This window comes from Dendronephthya gigantea, unplaced genomic scaffold (assembly GCF_004324835.1).
Source record: "Dendronephthya gigantea isolate DGI-Jeju-01 unplaced genomic scaffold, DenGig_1.0 000213F, whole genome shotgun sequence".
Taxonomy (NCBI): domain Eukaryota; kingdom Metazoa; phylum Cnidaria; class Anthozoa; order Malacalcyonacea; family Nephtheidae; genus Dendronephthya; species Dendronephthya gigantea.
The window spans coordinates 192,753-212,055 of NW_021163223.1; the positions used below are offsets into that span (position 1 = coordinate 192,753).

The 19,303-nt window shown below is 36.6% G+C and overlaps 1 protein-coding gene across 2 annotated transcripts; it reads left to right on the forward strand.

Annotated features, from left to right (window-relative positions):
• Positions 1–407: 407 nt before the first annotated feature.
• LOC114539697 (CD151 antigen-like) lies at positions 408–14,862 on the forward strand. Of its 2 annotated transcripts, none has more exons than XM_028560311.1 (7): positions 408–537; positions 7,496–7,687; positions 8,068–8,142; positions 8,932–9,027; positions 11,996–12,184; positions 13,484–13,567; positions 14,543–14,862. In XM_028560311.1, the coding sequence occupies exons 1-7, from the start codon at positions 472–474 to the stop codon at positions 14,594–14,596; spliced, it is 756 nt and encodes a 251-aa protein (XP_028416112.1). In that variant the 5' UTR covers positions 408–471; the 3' UTR covers positions 14,597–14,862. The 2 variants fall into 2 exon arrangements, with proteins under 2 accessions (XP_028416112.1, XP_028416111.1); XM_028560310.1 differs by lacking the exon at positions 408–537 and adding an exon at positions 5,539–5,724.
• The last annotated feature ends 4,441 nt before the right edge of the window (positions 14,863–19,303 follow it).

The window sequence follows — 19,303 nt, forward strand, 5'->3', positions numbered from 1 at the left end:
ACTGTTCACATCTTCATTTATCAATAATGTCGCAAGGAACAGCTTCATTTTAGATACAATTCTTAACAAAAAAAGCTAGCCGCCAGATAAAAAAGTTGTCGCGTTCACAATATTTAATCTTTAGGAATTAATCAAACGCATCTGAGGTCAACAAAATAGCGGGGAAATTTTACGCCATGTAAAAGCCAATATTATAAAAGCTTTGAATTGTGGTAAAGATATATTCATATAAACCTTAACCCTGTGACAATCCAGTCATTGTCATAATATTTGTCATAATCAGTCAGAATCAATTTCAAAATCCATATTTACATTTTGATGGCCTACCGCTGACCCAAATTTCATTAACTGTCAATGGTGAGAAATTCCAAAATTATTACATAATGTATTAGCAGTAAGAAAGCTAGTATTGTTGCCTATTATGCAAATGGTGAACTGTATTTTCGTTTTTGTATATTCCCTACAACGGATATGTGCAACATCAAGTGTCTAAAATCATTGAAAGTTGTTTTCACTGTGTTTTTGATTCTGTTTTGGGTAAGTACACAATGTATGTCCAAATTATATTTGCTGAAAATGATAGGCGGAAAATTCGATTCTGCATGGAAGTGGCACAAGGCCAGTTGAGATAAAAAGTTATCTTTCGACGAGGACCTAAACGTAACAGGCCCTTTAGTGGTAAAATGTGTGAATCAGAATGTTTCCAAAACTTGGTATATTAAACGACGGATGATACGCTTTCGAGGCCTGTGCTGTTTTCTCCGTAAATATTTTGCTAAATGAGAAATGACATTTTGTACACACACATGTTCTCAGCTTGACATCCGTTCCGCTTTCAGCTGCTCGGTGTTTGCCTTTTATTGAATACCCTAACCACATTATATTAAATGAATATTTCACTATTTTTGCTGTGCTTTTATCTACAAAACTTAATGCTTACACAGACAGTTTTGACATTTAATTTGCATTTCGTATCAGATTTATAATATTACGCTGCTTCATCCGGAGATGTTATTAATCGCAATATCGTACATTGTGCATGCAATTGCAACTCAAAATACTATCGTGTAAAAGATATACATATAATCAAGATATTAGTTTCACGGTATATTTTAGAGTTGTTTAAGGCATTCACTCACTCACGCTTTAGCTTGCTAATATGAAAATAGTGTTAGAATGATATTGGCAAAAGCAATGAACTTTAATAAATCATGACCAAATAGAGTTAAGGGAATAACAAATTCAAGAGGAAAACGAGTGGATAGTCCTTGCGTTTTGCAACTAAAAATTTGGCGCCATCCTTCACTATGAGGATCTATTACATGAGAGTCTTGCAGAAAGGGAGGTTAACACAGTCAATAGTCCGATTCTTTATCCGAAATATGCTGCTGGCCTATGAAGTCGTACATTGAAGTTATTTGAAGTTTGCGTGACTGAACTCAACGTGACGACAATCGTGAACTAGTAATATTTGCTATTATTAACATCCACCAAAAGCCTTGAACCGGCCAACAAGTCAGATATTTATCTGTTTTATTACTTTACCTATGCACCATGATCTTAGAATGTGATAAGCCCCTCGTTTTTGGCGCGCTTTAAGCATAATCCACCGTAATACAAATAATCCGGCCCCTCCAGATTATATATCCATCTAAATATATCACTTATCCCATCCCAGTAATAGCGAGTTTCACACCTAAACTATCGCAAATTACGGTAATTAAACAGCGAAATTTGTAGCTGCATAACGCCCGAATAATTATTCTCATTGAACCTTGGACCTTCGTACTTTAAATGTGCAAGGATATATTTTCCTCTTTAATCCCCACGGAATTATCATACTGAAATAAACAACTGTCTACGTAAACCGCCCTCTGATATATCATTATGGCCACTCTAGTATAATAAATCCATCTTTAGAAAACATACGCTAGCTTTGTGTATAGGAGCATAGGGCTTATATTATTTCTTACTTCCTTTACCAGGATTTATGACAAAATGTAAAATCGTGACGCATAGTATGTCCAGAGTTTCAAACAACAAAATTTTAAATTTTGTACTCAAAAAATTATCGACATGCAGCACCTGCCTAGGCGTCCTGCTAACTTTATAAACAACTCGTTGAACGCGCTTTCTGATTTAAATAACTAGCTTAATTAAGGCAACGTTAATGGACGACAAGCCCTACTTGTTGCATTATGCAGAAAGCAAATATTGTAAATGTTAATTATTTATCAGGTCAGTTATTCTGTACTCGCCCAGCATTGTTCTTCACTTTCACAATGACATTCTGTCATATCTGCGACATTTGTCTGTACACCGACCTTTACCGTGAAATCAAGAAATACACCCCGTCCAGGTACTATGTAGTGATGGCTGTTCACATCAGTTATATACATCTCTAAAGCAAATGGTCCTACTACTCTGCATGTCGAGCAAAGTTGAAGGGACACCCGAAATCAGTGGTAGTAAAGGTTATGAAAACATTTTTGTGATATCAGTTCATCCACAACATGCAATATACTGACATGCAGCATGACAGCGAGACATGCATATATTTTCCCTAGACGTTTGCGATGCAATCAGAGAAAGTTATGAAGATATTGTTACCAGACAAAGCACATTTTCTATCTGATAATGAATCTTGTTTTCTTTAGCTAGTTTGGGCAGTTTTTCTAAGGTTAGGTCAACAGTATACACCACAGAACAACCAGAGGTGAAACGGATTAATCTTACCCCGAGAGAAGCACATGCTATATAGCGGAAAAATATTATCTTTGAGCATCTACGAACATTGAGATAATCGGCCACACTACAGTCCACTAACTAGAACCTTTTAAGTTAGTCTAACAGATATTAGCTGCGTGTAAAATTTTAAATAATTACAAAAATATCACCATAATCTATTGACGTTCGTCTACAGCGGGAACTATATATTATTTGCACTATTTTCCCTTTGCGCACAGGCTTAAATATATATATAGGCTCGTCTACACTTGCGATTTTTGCTGCGATTTAATGTGCGATTCTCTCCTTTCGATAGATGTGAACGAGTAATAAGTTACGAATGTTCTGAATATAAGAGCTCTTATTTGAACTTCAGTAACTAAATCACTCGTTCACATCTATCAAAAGAGGAAAATCGCAGACATGAAATTGCAGCAAAAATTGCAAGTGTGAACGGGCCTTATTACCTTATGATTTCAGTTAAGATTACCAGACCCAATTAAGAGTACAAATTCCCGACTTCATGATCAATAATGCTGGAATTCTGCAGCTAACCCCCCCCCCAACACCGCAGAATTTGGTGTTTATGAAGTTTCAACCCGAAAATCTGATCACTGGTTCACATTGTGCATTGCTGTATTGCCATCAAAGAGAAAACTATTGAATAACGTTAAAAAGTTCGGGTTTTTTCCGAATACGCATTATGCAATCTTTTGGCAGCTCATCATACACATCTGACCGCTGTGAAATGGCCATTTTGCGGCTTAAAGTGTACACAAGGTTATTAATTCAGACGATTCATTTTTGCCGTGTGCAAGCTTCAAATCTTTTGTGCAAGACATATTTTGTGTAGTATCTATAAATATTTTTTCTCATCAAGTTTGAAGTCTAAGTATTGAGAATTGCGGCTAAGTATTTTTCAATGTTACCAATTTCCGCGGTGTCCCCCCCCCTTCCCTCCTGAGAAGGAACCAATGGAAGTAAAGCAGAAATTGAATGTGCAATTACCTTGATCCTTGGTAGGTTCAATGCTAGGTTAGGCCCGACCAGAAAAGTCCAACAGGAAGCCGGACAAAAATGGTCGAACATGCAGTTTCGTTTTTTTTCAGCGCACTTCATTGTGGTTGCTACCAAGGCGCTTAAAACGTCAGAGTGCGCGCTTGAACTGGTTTGGGGCCAGTTGTATAAAACTAATAGACTAGTTAACTTTTAACTGTAGTTAGGGACAGAATTGGTCAATCAGAGTTGTGTATTTCTGAGATAACTCAGTAGGATTTAAGTATGTGTAGTTAAAGGGTTTTATACAACTGGCCCCTGGTCACGTTATTTCAGCTATATGTGCAATTATGAGGCAAACAAATACGTTTTGTTGTAACAAACCTTGCATACAGCGTGAAAAATTATTTTAAAGAATGCATGCCATTCTGTGTTTGGAGCATAAACATAGTACCTCCGGGGCGGGTTTTGCGTTAATAATTAATGGCGGATATAAAACAGCTGCGTGATTAACTAGCCGAATTCATATTAGAGACGGGAAACTCGTCTTAGAAGGGAAACTCGTCTAATGAGTAATGTGAATCCGGTCACAGACGGGTTTCTCGTCCGAATTTACCCGTCTAACTTTCACGTCTAAACAGACGGGTAAGGTGGACACTGGACGGGAATCCCGTCTGGACGAGAAACTCGTCTTAAATTTGCATTTAGATGGACCAATGAGACGAGTTTCTGCAATATCAGCACAGTCAAGGACGAAACAAGGCTAAGAGAAAACAAACAAAAATTTTAGCGTATAATAATTACGATACGCTTTTTAGCATTACCCGACCCATCACACGTATAAATTTATCCATTCCTATTCATATTTAGACGGGCTTTTACGATCAACTTTCCCGTCTAAGATGAGTTTCCCGTCTCTAATATGAATTCGGCTAGTGTGAGGACGGTTTTTGCACTTTTGTTAATGTAGCGCTTATCACACGGTTTATCCTTATACTTACGATCAGTTGTAAAAAGCGCATATCGCATTATGGCGATGTGGCTTTGTGGCGATGTTAAGATGCACCAAATCAGTTTTAATTTATACGGCCCTGACTTTGCTTACCGAAAGGAGTCAATAATTTTCATCCCTGTTGCGATACTGTAGAAATAATGGCAGTTTTACTTCACGTCCACATCGTAGATTTTTTGCATCTTACAATCACTCATGATACAATCTTGCTAGCATACAGGGAAAACCCCGCATGGCATAAATAGCATATCATTGTCGTATTAGCGATAAGTATATGAGCAGCAGATGAATTTGAAATCTTAGACGCTTTTCGAGTGATTGATGACCATTTTAATTATAAACATGCATTAGACCGTATCGTATTTCGGGTGAGGGCATTTTTAACATTTCTAGTAATTTTTTCCGCCTTGTCAGCGCATCAGCGTATGGCGAAAGTTTTCGCCAATGTCGCTTTTAATTTAAAAGTGCTGTATGTATCAGTGAAATTAAGCTCGCCGTAGTGGTAGAGCGCAACATATATGTGATCATGAGCTGAGATTCCCGTCATGACAATGGAAAATTTCTGCCGAAAAATTTTCCTTTTTAAGCGGGGGAGGAGATAGTGTTCTAATATTTTGTCAAACAGTGCATGTGAACTAAATTTTCTGCTATCAATCGACCATATTTCATAGTATCAATAGGCAATTGTACGTATCTTATTCAACGATAACTTCGAATTGTTGATTTAAAAATGCGGGAAAACTCGACCCTCGATATTCTACCCTCGACCCCCTGATCCTCGCAGTCTGTCCCTCGATCATTCCTAAACTCGATTAGGGTTGACCGGAATGAAAAGAACGCAACAGCCATAACTGGGAGTGTTTGTAGTCAGATTGTTATTTCTGTTATTTACTGTGGGTAAATATCGATAATTTACTATGAAGGAGAACGCTTGCTTCAACGTGAAATGTCTAAAGACTATTCTTTATGTTCTTATCTTTCTATTCTGGGTAAGTAAATGCAATTTTTATTTTAGACAACCTTAATCATAACACCGTTTCATAAATACCATCATTCGATTGAGCCTTGGTGAAAACGTTGCATATCTCAAAATTACTTCAATATTGAGACATATATTAGGCAAAATATAGGCAATTCTGTGTATAATATTTATATAGGAAAGGAAATATTGGGCGATTTTTTAACAGGTCCAATATATGTCTTTCAAAGCCGCTTCGTGTTTGCCAAGCCACACACAGATAGCGGTAACTCTATATATATTATTAACTGAAGGCCATGTCATAAACTGGTCGCAGCAATTTTGTTTAAAACCACATTTGAGATAGCCTGGTACAGGATTATAAGTCTAAAATTATCCTGAACTGTGTATGGATTTAACATATATCATTCGCAAAATTTGCATTCGCTGTTTGTCATCGGGTTTGTAATTGTATGTTTATAATTTTTTGACCGCGATAATGTGTTGATTATTCTGATTGTCGATTCTGGCTACACATTTCTTTGTTTCGCTTATATCATGTGCATTTATCATCCACTGTTCGGATTGTGTCTGTGATTTTTATAAACAGTATCGAGAGACAAGCAATAGAGCTATTCGGCATTAATAACCGTGAACTTTGAAGTATATAAACTTGTTTCAATACTGGCAGCCGATGTAATTAATGAACGATAAAAATAGCCAGTATTCAGTGACCTAAATTATGCTCTATAATCTGTCCTGAATTTTAACGCAGTGTAGTTCTTGTTTTTAAACTTTTTGTGCATGCCACATTTCCCGTAAATGCGTATGGGGATTCGGGCTTATGGGGATACTTGGTCGTTAATTCCATGTTTGGTTCACGTGTTAGTTATGATTTTGAGTTGTGAATATAACATAATATAATTTATATATAATTTAATATTTATATATAATTTTCTATTTATATACTGTGCAATAGAGATAAGACTATTATGATACGCATAATAAGAAAACTGCCATGAACAAATCGTTTAGTCAGCATTAGAAAGATTCAGCCATATAGTTATATTACTTATATATGACCCCCTTTTGCATGTAGAATTGAAAATTAAGTGATATTTTTCATATTTCTCCATTCACACTGACCTAACACATGATATTTTATACTAAGGAGAATTTTAAGAACCCATAACTGGCTCCTAGCTTAAATATTAGTAATGTCAATCTGTACTTTGTGGAGAAACTTGGAGTGTCAGAAATTAACTTCCTAATATTAAAATCCTTATAATATAAGTGCATTGCCAATAACTCCATTAGAATACAGATCTAAATGCAAATATTTCTTGATATGGATTAACTGGATTGACTAACAGGAGTTCAGCTACATACATTTGAAAAGATCTATCTATAATTTCACATGTAATTGCATCCTTTAATACAATCAACTTTCCTCTTTTAGATCTATATATATTATTTTGCATTGTTTAAAATACTTACTTGTGCATCTTTAATAATTTCACTTGCAACCCAATATAAGGCTTGCAATATGTTTGGATGCATCCTATATATGTATGGCCTGCCTTGATTCAGTTCCTGCCTTATGCGCTCATGTATATATCCAACAGTTCAATGTTTTTATCGAACCAAATATTGAACAATTATAGTGTTTTTTTTTCACTCTAAACATAATAGTTGTGAAAGTTGATATAAATGCACTTGTAGTCAGATTAGAGTAATACAAATTGTAAGCAGGATCAGACCACACATCTTTGATAATCAGACCACACATCTTTGTTTTTTAGTGTGCTGGGGTGACCTTAGTAGGCGTTGGAATATGGACATTGGTTGACAGATTTGAATATAGTAGTCTGTTAGGAAGTGATAATTACATCATAGTAGTTTCGTTAATGATCGTAGCTGGTATTGTGGTCATAATTGTTGGCTTCCTGGGATGCTGTGGTAGCATCAAAGATAACAGATTTATGCTTATTGCTGTGAGTATATATTTTTAATAATTATAGGGACATTGTGGGTAATGTTGATGGCACATTTTCAAATTGTGATACAAATATTGTCTCTTAAGCTTTCAATTTTCTTAAATGGTTTTTTTTTAAATTTCAGCAATATCAATTAGTAATTTGTGAAATATTAGTGAACAACATATGGTAGCTACTAGCGAAGTTTTTTTGTAATACTATTTTTGGCTTTTCAATTAGCACCACAACACAACCCTGTTGAACTTTGATATCAAAACTTCATCTTAATCACTATCTCTAAATAGAATTACTCAATTAGCAATTCTATAATTTTAATATTGATTGTAAAATTATACTATGAACAGTATAGACTAATCCCTATACTTTCAATATTTTAGTTCTTTGTTATGGTAGTTTGTGTGTTCTTGGTGGAATTATCGGCTGGTATTGTCGCTTTTGCTTATAGAGGCCAGGTTTGTATATGATTTTTTTAATATCATCAAAGTGCCCAATATGGCAGTAGATTCATGGACTATTCACCCCTGCCATCAAAAGAAAAATTCCTTGCAGTCTGATAATTCCTAGAAGCTGGAGGTAATTTGTTGAACAGTTTATCATTGGCCAAAACTATTCTTTCGCCACCGTCGTACTGGATGCCTCCAATAACCTCATCCTTGTGCAACAAACACCTTAGCCTATTGCTTGCTCGACATCAAAACTTCTTTTGTAACAGCTAAACGAACGCACGAAAATCGTGCGTTAATTCCTGCACGCGCCTTAAGTGGTCCTAAGCACTTTTAGTTTTACACTAGCCGGTCATACTGGAGCAACTATCATAATTATTTGAGGCCATACAGCTCAACGGTAACAAATATTTCTAGAAATTGCAACATCTGTCTCAATGCAGTCGATCAAATTACCCAGCGTGCGTTTGGTTAAAAATGCTTGACCTGCCTTGCCTGCCAACAATTTCAACAAGTAAAGCAACGAAGCAAATACCTGGTATATGACTTGTACAAGATGCCGTTTAAACTATAAATTTCTTTAGAACAAATCGACTTTGTTCTAAAAATATCTTCATTTTTCATTCTTTCTATACTTTGAGATACATGAAGTCAAATATTTTCAGTCAGTTTTAACGGTGTAGTGAGTGTACTCCAATTTAATAAACAACTTGGTCTTGGATGGACGTTGCGACTCATTTGTGTTCGTGCCTGTGACACAATCTTTTTCCTTTCATTCATTTCTCGTTGTTCTTATAGCTTGAAAATGAATTAGAAGACAGTTTCTTGAATGCAATGAATAAATATGCAATCGACGATAAGGAAACAAAAGCAATCGATAAAGCACAGGAAAAGGTAGGATTTATATTTTCTATATTACGGTAGTGTCCAGGCCCTGCTCACGTATAGTTCATAGTATAAACATGTATAAAGTAGTGAAATTAGTGATGGAAATATCAAGTCAGGCATTCTTGAAGAGCACTACGAATATAGATGCAGTGGAAATTCCTAATAGTGAGGTTCTTTGATTCTATTGCGGGTTTCTGTTGTCATTTTGTGGCTGGCTGCGCCCATATATGTCAGAACTGTAAGGTGTCTGTTTTATGTCCTCAGCCAGCGACACATATACTGTGTTGGCGTGAAAGCAAATGTAAAGTATCAAACTATTGAATAATATAAATATAGATGTAGGTTGAAACAACGGCTTCAAACAACTTCGCATTGCATGTAAATGAGAGGATGTGACAAAAACAGTTCTCGACGTTTCGCCTTGAGGGCCTTCGTCAGGAAAGTTCACTTCTATACTGATTAGTATGAGCTAACTCTCCAAACAAGACTTTTAGTGAAAACGTCGAGAAGTGTTTTTGTTGGCCTTTTTAGGCAGTTGTTATTCCACATTTGATGCAAGAATGGACTGGTGTATTTGCTAAATCACAATTTTTATTGTATATAGTGTTATGCAATTCTTGTGTTTAGTTATATATCATGATATAATTTTATAACTAAACACAAGAATTGCAAAACACTAGATTACCATTCTGCCATGCATGCATGATAGAATGGTAAAAATAGGAATGTCAAAATATAAGTGGATTTAGCATGGCAAGGGGTTGTCCTAAAAAGCATACAGTAGGTAAACCATAGATAAAAAAAGATTTATTAGCCATAAGTAAACTTATTTTCGCCGGTCATTCGCAAATATTAATTACAATTTTTCTGTCATGTATTAGGCTACGTTCACGCGGTACGTATGTAAGCTCGTAAAACCTCATGTCAGCACGTAAAACCTCATGTAAGCTCGTAAAACCTCATGTAAGCACGTAAAACTTCATGTAAGCACGTAAAACCTCGTGTAAGCACGTAAAACCTCATGTAAGCACGTAAAACCTCATGTAAACACGTAAAACCTCTCGTGTAAGCACGTAAAACCTCATGTAAGTACGTAAAACCTCGTGTAAGCACGTAAAACCTCGTATAAACGTTCATCCATTTTTACCGTATGAAAACCTGATTTCGAGCAAGCCAAATAGCTTACATACGTGAAGAATTAGAGTAGTACTGATTTTATTGTCAATCGTTTTGTCCAAATAGTCGAAGGTGTTGTTAAACATTGTCGCGTCGAGTTCTGTAACGTTTACATAATTTGGAATCCCAAGCCAAGCTAAATCTAATCTTAATGTACAATAAGCTGGCTGCAGGTTGTCGTGTCAATCCACTCAACCGTCGTATAAACACGTCATTCCAACCCAAACTCATGCAGCTGTTCACTATAGTTAAACTATGAGACTCATAGTAAGCTTAAGAAAACGTGGAATGCGACGCAAAAGATCGAACACAAAACAACATAGGAATTTCGAAGAAAAGGCAGGAACAATTTAGTATTTTGTTTAGAGTATTCATGCATACACACTGACATTATAACCTTATACCACAGAATACCTAACAGAAGTAGAACTCTATACTATTTTTTCGTAAGTGTGATTCGTCATGATTCGTCAATTAGCAAGTGCATTTTTTTGAGGCAGTCACCCCCCTGCCAATGTCTAAAATAAGGGCATTTTAATATTGGCAGGGGGGTGACTGCCTCAAAAAAATGCACTTGCTAAATGACGAATCATGACGAATCAGAACTTACGAAAAAAGTACAGGAGTTCTACTTCTGTTAGGTATTCTGTGCTTATACAGATACGGAAGGCACTAGATTCACTAGATTGAGTTCCGCAATAGCAGCTTATCTTTTGCTTGAGCTGGTGGCTAGTCTTGAATAAGAGCATGTATCGTAATCAAACTAATTTTTCAGCTTGTCCGGTTGGTAACTCAGAGTAACACCGCCACAAAATTAATAAACCGAGTTTCAGACCTCGGACTTTTCATTAGGTTTGGCGCATAATAAAAATGTTTGACCTCTGAAACGGGCTTCACATGCACACGCAGTAACTTTAAGACACATGGGACTAGATTGGGTTCCATGCAAATTTATCACCAATATAAAATTATATGTTCGAAAACCGTCTTTATCCAGCATGGCAGTGGCTCTGTTAAAAGAGTATTCGATTAATAAACCAAAGGTCACAGGTTAGTGTTCCACTGTGGCCAAGCTAATTTTTTAACTTAGTTCTCCCGTTGGTAACTCAGACTGTGTAAACTGTCGAAACTAATGGTGTCATATAAACTTTATTTGAATTATATACTAATATATTACTAATGCGACCAGCGACTAACCTTTGATCTTGATGTAGTTACGTAATTACTGATTAAATTAATTTCAACCAATCGTAGAACGTTATTTACAATAGTGATTTGAGAGATGGGTTTTTGGAATGAATGAGATGTGACTTGCGAAGGCGACTTCTACTTTTATTGATATTAAATATTAAGATTTAAACTGTAGCTTGTTGTTAGTATTTTATATCTGGGCGACGGATATTTCTCAACAAGACCATTACAATGTTAATTCACACACGTGATACACATAATCATTATTTTTGTTACAAATCCGTCGTTTATGCAGTTTAGGAAAGATTGAGGCAGTTTTAAGGCCCTGTTACACGGTGCAATTTTTCCTGCAACTTCCTGCAATGCAATTCTTCTTTTGAGAGATGTAAATTTGGCAATTACAAAAACTTTTGTCTGTATTACACTCCAAGGCGTATCTTACACTTACATTTTGAAGACTCTTCACAAATGTACATCTCTTTAAAGTAGAATTGCATTGCAAGTTGCAAGTAAAATTGCACCGTGTATAACATGGCCTTTAGTAGCCGTATATTTAACGACTTTACGAACCGGTGATACTGACCAGTGTGCTGTATATCTGTTTCAGTACTGGTGTTGTGGAGCCACGAGATACTATCAGTGGAATGAGACTGTTTGGTTTAATCTTGGTAGTGGAAATGGAAATAAAACGTTAGCTGGTAGCAGTGATAAGTTAAAAGTTCCTGACAGCTGTTGTAAACCACCAATAGTGGAAGGCTGTGGTGAAGTGACTCATCCCTCTAATATCAACTACAAGGTAACGCTTGTAAAAATAATCATTACCCTCTTCAACACATGCATGGCAAATAAGAATGCAAATAAGCTATAACGCAAGAACGATCGCTCGCAGTCTTAGCCCCTAAGCCTCGTTCTCATGTTATGGTTTATTTCCACATTTATTGGTCAAAATGCATGTGTTGAAGAAGGCATGTGTGTCTTATGCATGTGTTGAAGAAGGTGTTTTGCATCTTTGCACGTGGCTCGTAAGATTAAAACTCTAAATCCGTTTCATTTAAGGTGGTTCTAAATTTAAAATGTTGTGCGTAATTAGCGAAAAGGTACATTCGTCCTAGGCTAGTTTGAAAGTGGGTTCGTGGGCTAGAACTAAGGGTTCTTCTCGTTTTTTACTTAGGCCCGTTTCAAAGTTCAAACGTCGTTCTTCCCATGTGCCAAACGCACTAAAAACAGTAGAAAAGTAGTTGAGATGCCTCGTTATCTAAAGTTGGTAATGCCTTCGGCACATGAGAAACATGACGTTTGACACATTCCTTAAGGAATGTTTCCACTGTTGCGTTTTTTGTACGTAGCTACATAAAAATTTAATTAAAATCATTTAAATGACACTTGAATAGATGCATGGGGTTGGATTCTGTTGATGACTTGTTGTGGTTTTTTTCTGGCATGAAATTAATCATACAACAACTTAGAAAGTATTAGCTTTCACGTGCGTGTACGTACGTGCAAAAAACGCGACAGTTGAAGCCAGCCCTTAGTAATTAGAAAAGTAAATGTCATTGAATTGACTCGAGTTCAACCCGTGACCCGTGTCTGTTTGCGTCGGGTAAACGTGCATGGATTCCCTCTTGCAGAGAGGTGGTTTTTTCCATGTCAGAGTTTCAATGTTTTCTCTTGCTGATAAAACAGCATAAATAATCCAGTAATTCTAATTAGTATGCATGACTGGAACCTAGTCTCACGAGAAGTGCACGCCACCATTGAGACATGACTGTGTTTATGTGACAAAAAAAACACAACATCACAACCATGATAAAATATTTATTTGTGGATTCTTGACATATGGAATGATCACCAACGCATGGGTTGAAATGTAATTCGCTTGAGTATTTTTACCAGTTTCGTGAATATTCTGCCGATCCCTGAAATGGCAATGAAAAATGCGAGAAAGGTGGAATAAATACCGTGCGGGCATATTTGCCTGCAACTATTTCATAAGTTAAGAAGATAATACAATATGAAGATAATACAATAAACCTTGCAGGCTTTGTACGTGCTTAAAACGTGCTAAACAGTCCCTAAAATATTTTTTCCTTTGAAGGGTTGCATTCAGAAGTTATCAGAATATATCGAGGACCATCTACTTATACTGGGCGCTGTTGGACTTGGAGTTTCAATACTACAAGTACGGCTTGTTCCAATCTTTATACTTTTTATGTGCTGCATGATTACGTTAAAAACAATAGCTTCATTATCAACTGCATGTCTTTGATGTATGTATTTGGCGTATAAGCTCGTCACAGAACTTAGTTCATTAGTGGTGTCATTACCGATACAATATTCTGTTGAATCAATTTATGAAATATTCTGCTCTTGTTTAAAGATGATGTCTAGTGATGTAAGCAAGCACTTTGTTTGCATTTTAAACTGTTAAATTTTTTGAAATGCGACGAACTGTCTTGACACATTATTGGTTGCTTATCTCACACAATATAAGCTGGAGCCAAAAAAAATTTTAAAAAATCCGAAACATACGGGTAGTGTCGCAGCTCCTCGCAAGAATGATTTTCATTGGCTGAACTTTACAATACATTTCTGTTTCAACCAATAACATAGCTTCGTTCTTTAGAAAGCATAGAAAAGCATTATCCAATTGGACGAAAGCTTCCGAGAGCTGCGACATGTCCCAAACATACGATATTTAGACAATTTGCGGCCCCTCATTGTTATGAGCAGTACCGATGCGCAAACCTAACTGGACAATGGACATTACCTCAAGATTAATCCTTAACTAGAATTATATTCGTAGTGTCTGGACATGGAACTACTTTACAAAATAAAACAGATTCTGAAGATAGTCATCTCATGTTCTTGATATTCAAGATACAACAAGAGTGTAAATGCAAAAGAAGTGATATTTCGCTTTTATCTCAAAGAGATCGTCAATAGTCTGGGAAAAAAGACGAAATATCACTTCCTCTGCATTTACACTCTTGTTTTATCTTGTTTTATCAGTTTTATTTTGTATTTTCTGAAATTGTCTGCTTGCCGTGGTTACTGGCATTACTTTAGGTTACAAATTTCTCTCCGAATCCCTCAATCACCTCAGGTGCCTTCAAGTTTATTTTCTCTCCTCTTAACTGTGCAATTTCCTTTATAGCTTCTTGGATTAATAGTCACAGCGTTGCTTATCCATCTCGTGGAAGAATACTAAAGTCGTCCAAGAATTACAGAAATGAACAGTTTTAAATAAGAAGTGTTTGTATATTTTTCTTAGTTATAAATAGGATTAACTTTTTAAAAATGGAAATGTTATTTTAAAGACTCTTGTAGATCTAGGTTAATAAGGTACTGACTATCTAAGAACATTTGTACATTACCTGGAAATACTTTAACCGTTTTTAAAAGGCCCTGTTACACGGTGCAACTTTTCTTGCAACTTGCAATGCAATTCTACTTTTGAGAGATGTATATTTGGGATACACACAAGTGTATTACACTTCATGCACTTTTCTTCTGCAAGACTCTTCACTAATTTACATCTCTTAAAAATAAATTGCATTGCAAGTTGCAAGAAAAATTGTACCGTGTAGCATGGCCTTTAGTAAAAACCGACAAATGGACTGATTGTTGGCGGGAATAATACTACCGATATTTCATGACAGAAAATTGGACGAACTCATAATTTTTTGTGCTAATAAATTTCTTCATCCATAAGTTGGTTTATGCTATAACAATTAGACAAGTCGGAATCGATGTGTAATTTCTAATTATACAATAAAATAAAAATATTGCGTTAAAGATTTCAAAGGTGGATATTATTGGGAGACGGGGTCTAGAAACGTGAATCAAAGAGCATGCATGGCTTTGTGTCGGAAAAGAGAAATACAGATAAATGGTTGTCTAAAATTACATAGAACCATACACAAAAATATGATTATCAACAGTTAAGGCTAACGCCTGTATTCAAAAAGCTCGTGTGGCTCCCCATTTCCCTGACGAATAGGAATTGTTTAGTGTGGAAATTGTCTAAAGAGCTGCTATGGTGGCTGATGACAATGTAATGGCTGATAAAAAAAGCTTCCTCCTTGTACTAGTATAATGACTGACAAGCGCATGGAATGCACTGGCGTAGGTTTTTAAAATATCCAAGCTTGCGATATTAGTTTTACGAAAAAATGGAAGCGAATATTTCACATGTTATATTTTTAATGCGCCGTGTAGTGACTTCGTCCGACTCGACACAAAACAGGCTTTCTCGCTCTTTTTGACATATGTGAAATAACAGCTTCATATGCATAATCTTGTTTACTTCTTCACAGGATTGAGCCCCGAATTCTTTCTTTTGAAAGTTTAGTAAAGCATGCAAATTACTTGTGCTCTCGTTCAGTTAAAAACAATAGCATGCATTCCTTGTTCTTGCTGACCAATCAGAGCCAAATAATTTGATGACGTAAGGAGGGAAATTTGGAGAGGAGTTGGGCGTGCTTTGATACAGAAAGTCATTATTGAACATTTCCTTGTTGGGGCTAGACGTTTTGGACATAGAATTGTGAAAAATCTTCAAGTCCACGAGAAGCGAACCTTTCATGATCAACTAACAAGGCGTCTATCTTGTTAGCGCTGTTGATGACTACGTCTGTACAGGTATTTATACTTAAAGATAACCTATTTCTAAATGTTCTCCGTAATGGATCAACGCGTTTTGTTGAGTCTGAATGCATGCAAACATTTTTAATGCCGGCTGCCACCATATATACAGACCGATTTTTTCTAAATATTAAACTAGTTCAACCATCATACGTTTTCAAACACTTACACTGCCATTTCTTGTCACTTTAGAGCAAAAACGGGAGAAAAAGCGCAAGATTTGAAGGGAAATGACCAGTTCATGCGGTTAGTTCATGGTTAGTTCATGCGACACCAGATTTTACATTATAATTCTCTATGGGCCATGGGCATGCATGTAATGGGTTTTCGATTTGTTTTCTTTGTATAAATCGATCATTTATGCAGGTGATGAGAACTTATAAATTGGTTTCGTTTAAATTTCAAACTCTTTAATAAGTTTGTCGATTTGTTTTATGAATCAATGGGACTCTGCTTTTAATGAGTGTACTTTTAAATTGGCTCCGTTTGAATTTCAGCGAAGTTAACTCTTTGTATTCTTATTTGTGATATGATCGTCCTTATTAACTTAATTTGAACCTTATACTTCTTCCAACTCGTTTTATAAGGCCAGACTGTCTATAATTCTATCTATAGAGTCGTTTCACAAAATCTAGACCCCGTTAAAACACAATACACAAACGTTATCGGAGCAAGATTAAAGGTTTTCTACAAATCCAATGTAAAACGTCCCACAGATCTTTGCATGGACTGTTTTTCGTCTGTGCCTTCGTGTACCACCCCGCATAGATATCGGCGTCACCGACAAATTAACAGCGTTGATGACACTAATCTCAAAAAAACTATTTTCACTGAATTTGTCAATGAAGTGTTAAAACATCAAAATGTTCCTTACGATTAATTTGTAGAAACTGAACAAATATCTATAAATATACTGGCTTTACATGTTGGTACATAGTTTCAAGCTTTTCCCTGTCAATTTTTGTTCATCAATTCTCTTTTTCCAATTTTTAGAAAGAATCGTTCGCTATCTTCGAAGGAAACGCCCCAAGAAAGGTGACTGAAGGCAATCCTTAAGCGCTCGCAAATGCGTCCGACGTTTTCTAATAAAAATTGCAGGTGCCACTTTCAAGGGCAAGGAAATTGATGATAACAAGTTGGACTTCAATGGGGTGAGGGCATGGGGATTATTTCATTTTTGTCCATTGTTGTCCTTTTGTGCAATTTCTGAATGCTTTCGAGGTTTCAGTTGTGCTCTTGAAGTAGGAATCTTTGTGAATGCTCCAGTGACTTCGTAGTTCAGTCGCCTGTACCGGAGCATGCTTTGAATGATCGACTGTGATGTTGATTTTCCCCGGGTGTCAGTTGTGTGCATGTGGGGGGAGGCGCCGCCCTTCGTGTGTTCATCTTTCGGGAGGCCTGCGGGCCCGATTGGCATTCGGGGAGAGTCGACTTCGCAGCCGAGCGTCCGGAGCTTGTTTTGGTCCAAGCAACTGAACTGCGAAGTTCCTGGAGTGTTCACGAAGGCTTGTACTTCAAGAGCACATCTGGAACCTCAAAGGTATTCGGAAATTGAGCAGAAGGTCTACAGTGTACACGGATGGAATGATTTTCAGAAACTCGCCTAATTGAAGTCTCACATGTTTGAATTTTTGGAGATGTCCTTTTGACTGGCATTTGTACTCGTTCCCAGACCTTTGCTATATGCGTACGGGTCATGTTTGCTAAGACTCGCTGTAAAGCTGTATGTTCACAGTCAGGTTCTAAACGTACTTCTAGGTATCGCTGCTATACGCTTATGATCGTATTTTGTACTTCCTGACTTTGCTATATGCTTACAGTCATGTTATGTCCTTATTTATTGACCTTGCTATATGCAGAGGGTCGGAATTTAACAACGCGAGTCATTTCTGACGGGAACATTTTCTTTAGTTGTTTGGCATTTGACTATCAAAATCATTCTTGAAGCGTGCATGTGATGCTTAGACTATTGCATAATATTCAGTTTACCTTTCTTGAGTTTCAATTTTCGAACTCGCAGTTTAGGCTATCCAACCAGTTGGATTTAACTGGCCGCTTCTAACAATGAGGAAATACGGGTGAAAGGGGCCCCTCATTTGTATTTCTGTGTTGAAGCATCAGCTATAGGCAAAATAATCCGCTCCCGTGAGCGCCTAAACCTACGAGCATGATAAACGATTTTAGCAAGGGGTTTATAGTATATAATGCTCTAGTCTGCATCGGTTTAAAGTGAAAAAACACGCAAGCATTCATGATTTCGCTTGCACCAAAAACAAACATTTGAGCTAATAATTTTTAGGATTAATTTGTTTCCTGACTATATGCAGGAATAGGTTCTTTAGGGAATTGAAAATACTTTTCAATACGATATTTTAATTAGTTTTTTGGATAAAATTATATTCAGGCTAAATTATGCTTTTGCGTGCAAATTGTTATTGCCTTTATGATCCAATCTTAACATGAAGTATAAGCCATGACGGAGGTCAAAAGCAAATGATCCATTAAACAACATGTGATCATGAACAATCAGATCAAGACACTGGACGAAATGAAACCATCTTTGTCCTGATTAGAAGTTTCCAATCGCTTAAACTGAACATCCTAATTGACCCAACCACATGCATTGATCTTCCTACGCCAGAGTGACCGTTGGTGTTGATTTGAATCGAAGGCTGTAAGCTGTTCTAAAAACTTGAAGTTCCGAAGTGAAAATCGAATTAAGGTTCTGAGAACCAACTGAAGCCTGAAAACGAATACGAACTGAAACTGAGGTTCTTAAAACGACTGAACGGAAGTTCAGAAGGACGAACTGTGCAAGGTTTAGATAATCCTTAATTGACTTCGAATGTTCATCGGATTGTATAAAGATGACGAAGACGTATACGTCGAAGACGACCGACGATGATTCAAGGGACGACGCGACGACGACGACCGAAGACAAATGCGATGACAGATCGACGACCACTGATATGTACAACGACCGCTAATTCAGCTGCTGCATTGGATTAAAGATGAAGAGGATGACTAAAAACTTTCAGGTTCATACTATAGGTACTATAGGTATACTGTAGTTCAATCTCGAATCCAGAACTTCCAGATAAGCTTTGCATGAAATAACAAATAGGTTATTGTTAAGTCTGGGTTTGAGATCTCCTGGTGGTGTTCATGAAATTTCAAAATTTGGCGCATGATTTTTCACGTTAAAATCTGAGATGAAATAATGAAGTGAATGAACAATATTCACACTGAAAGTTGAGGTGTAATTTTGCTA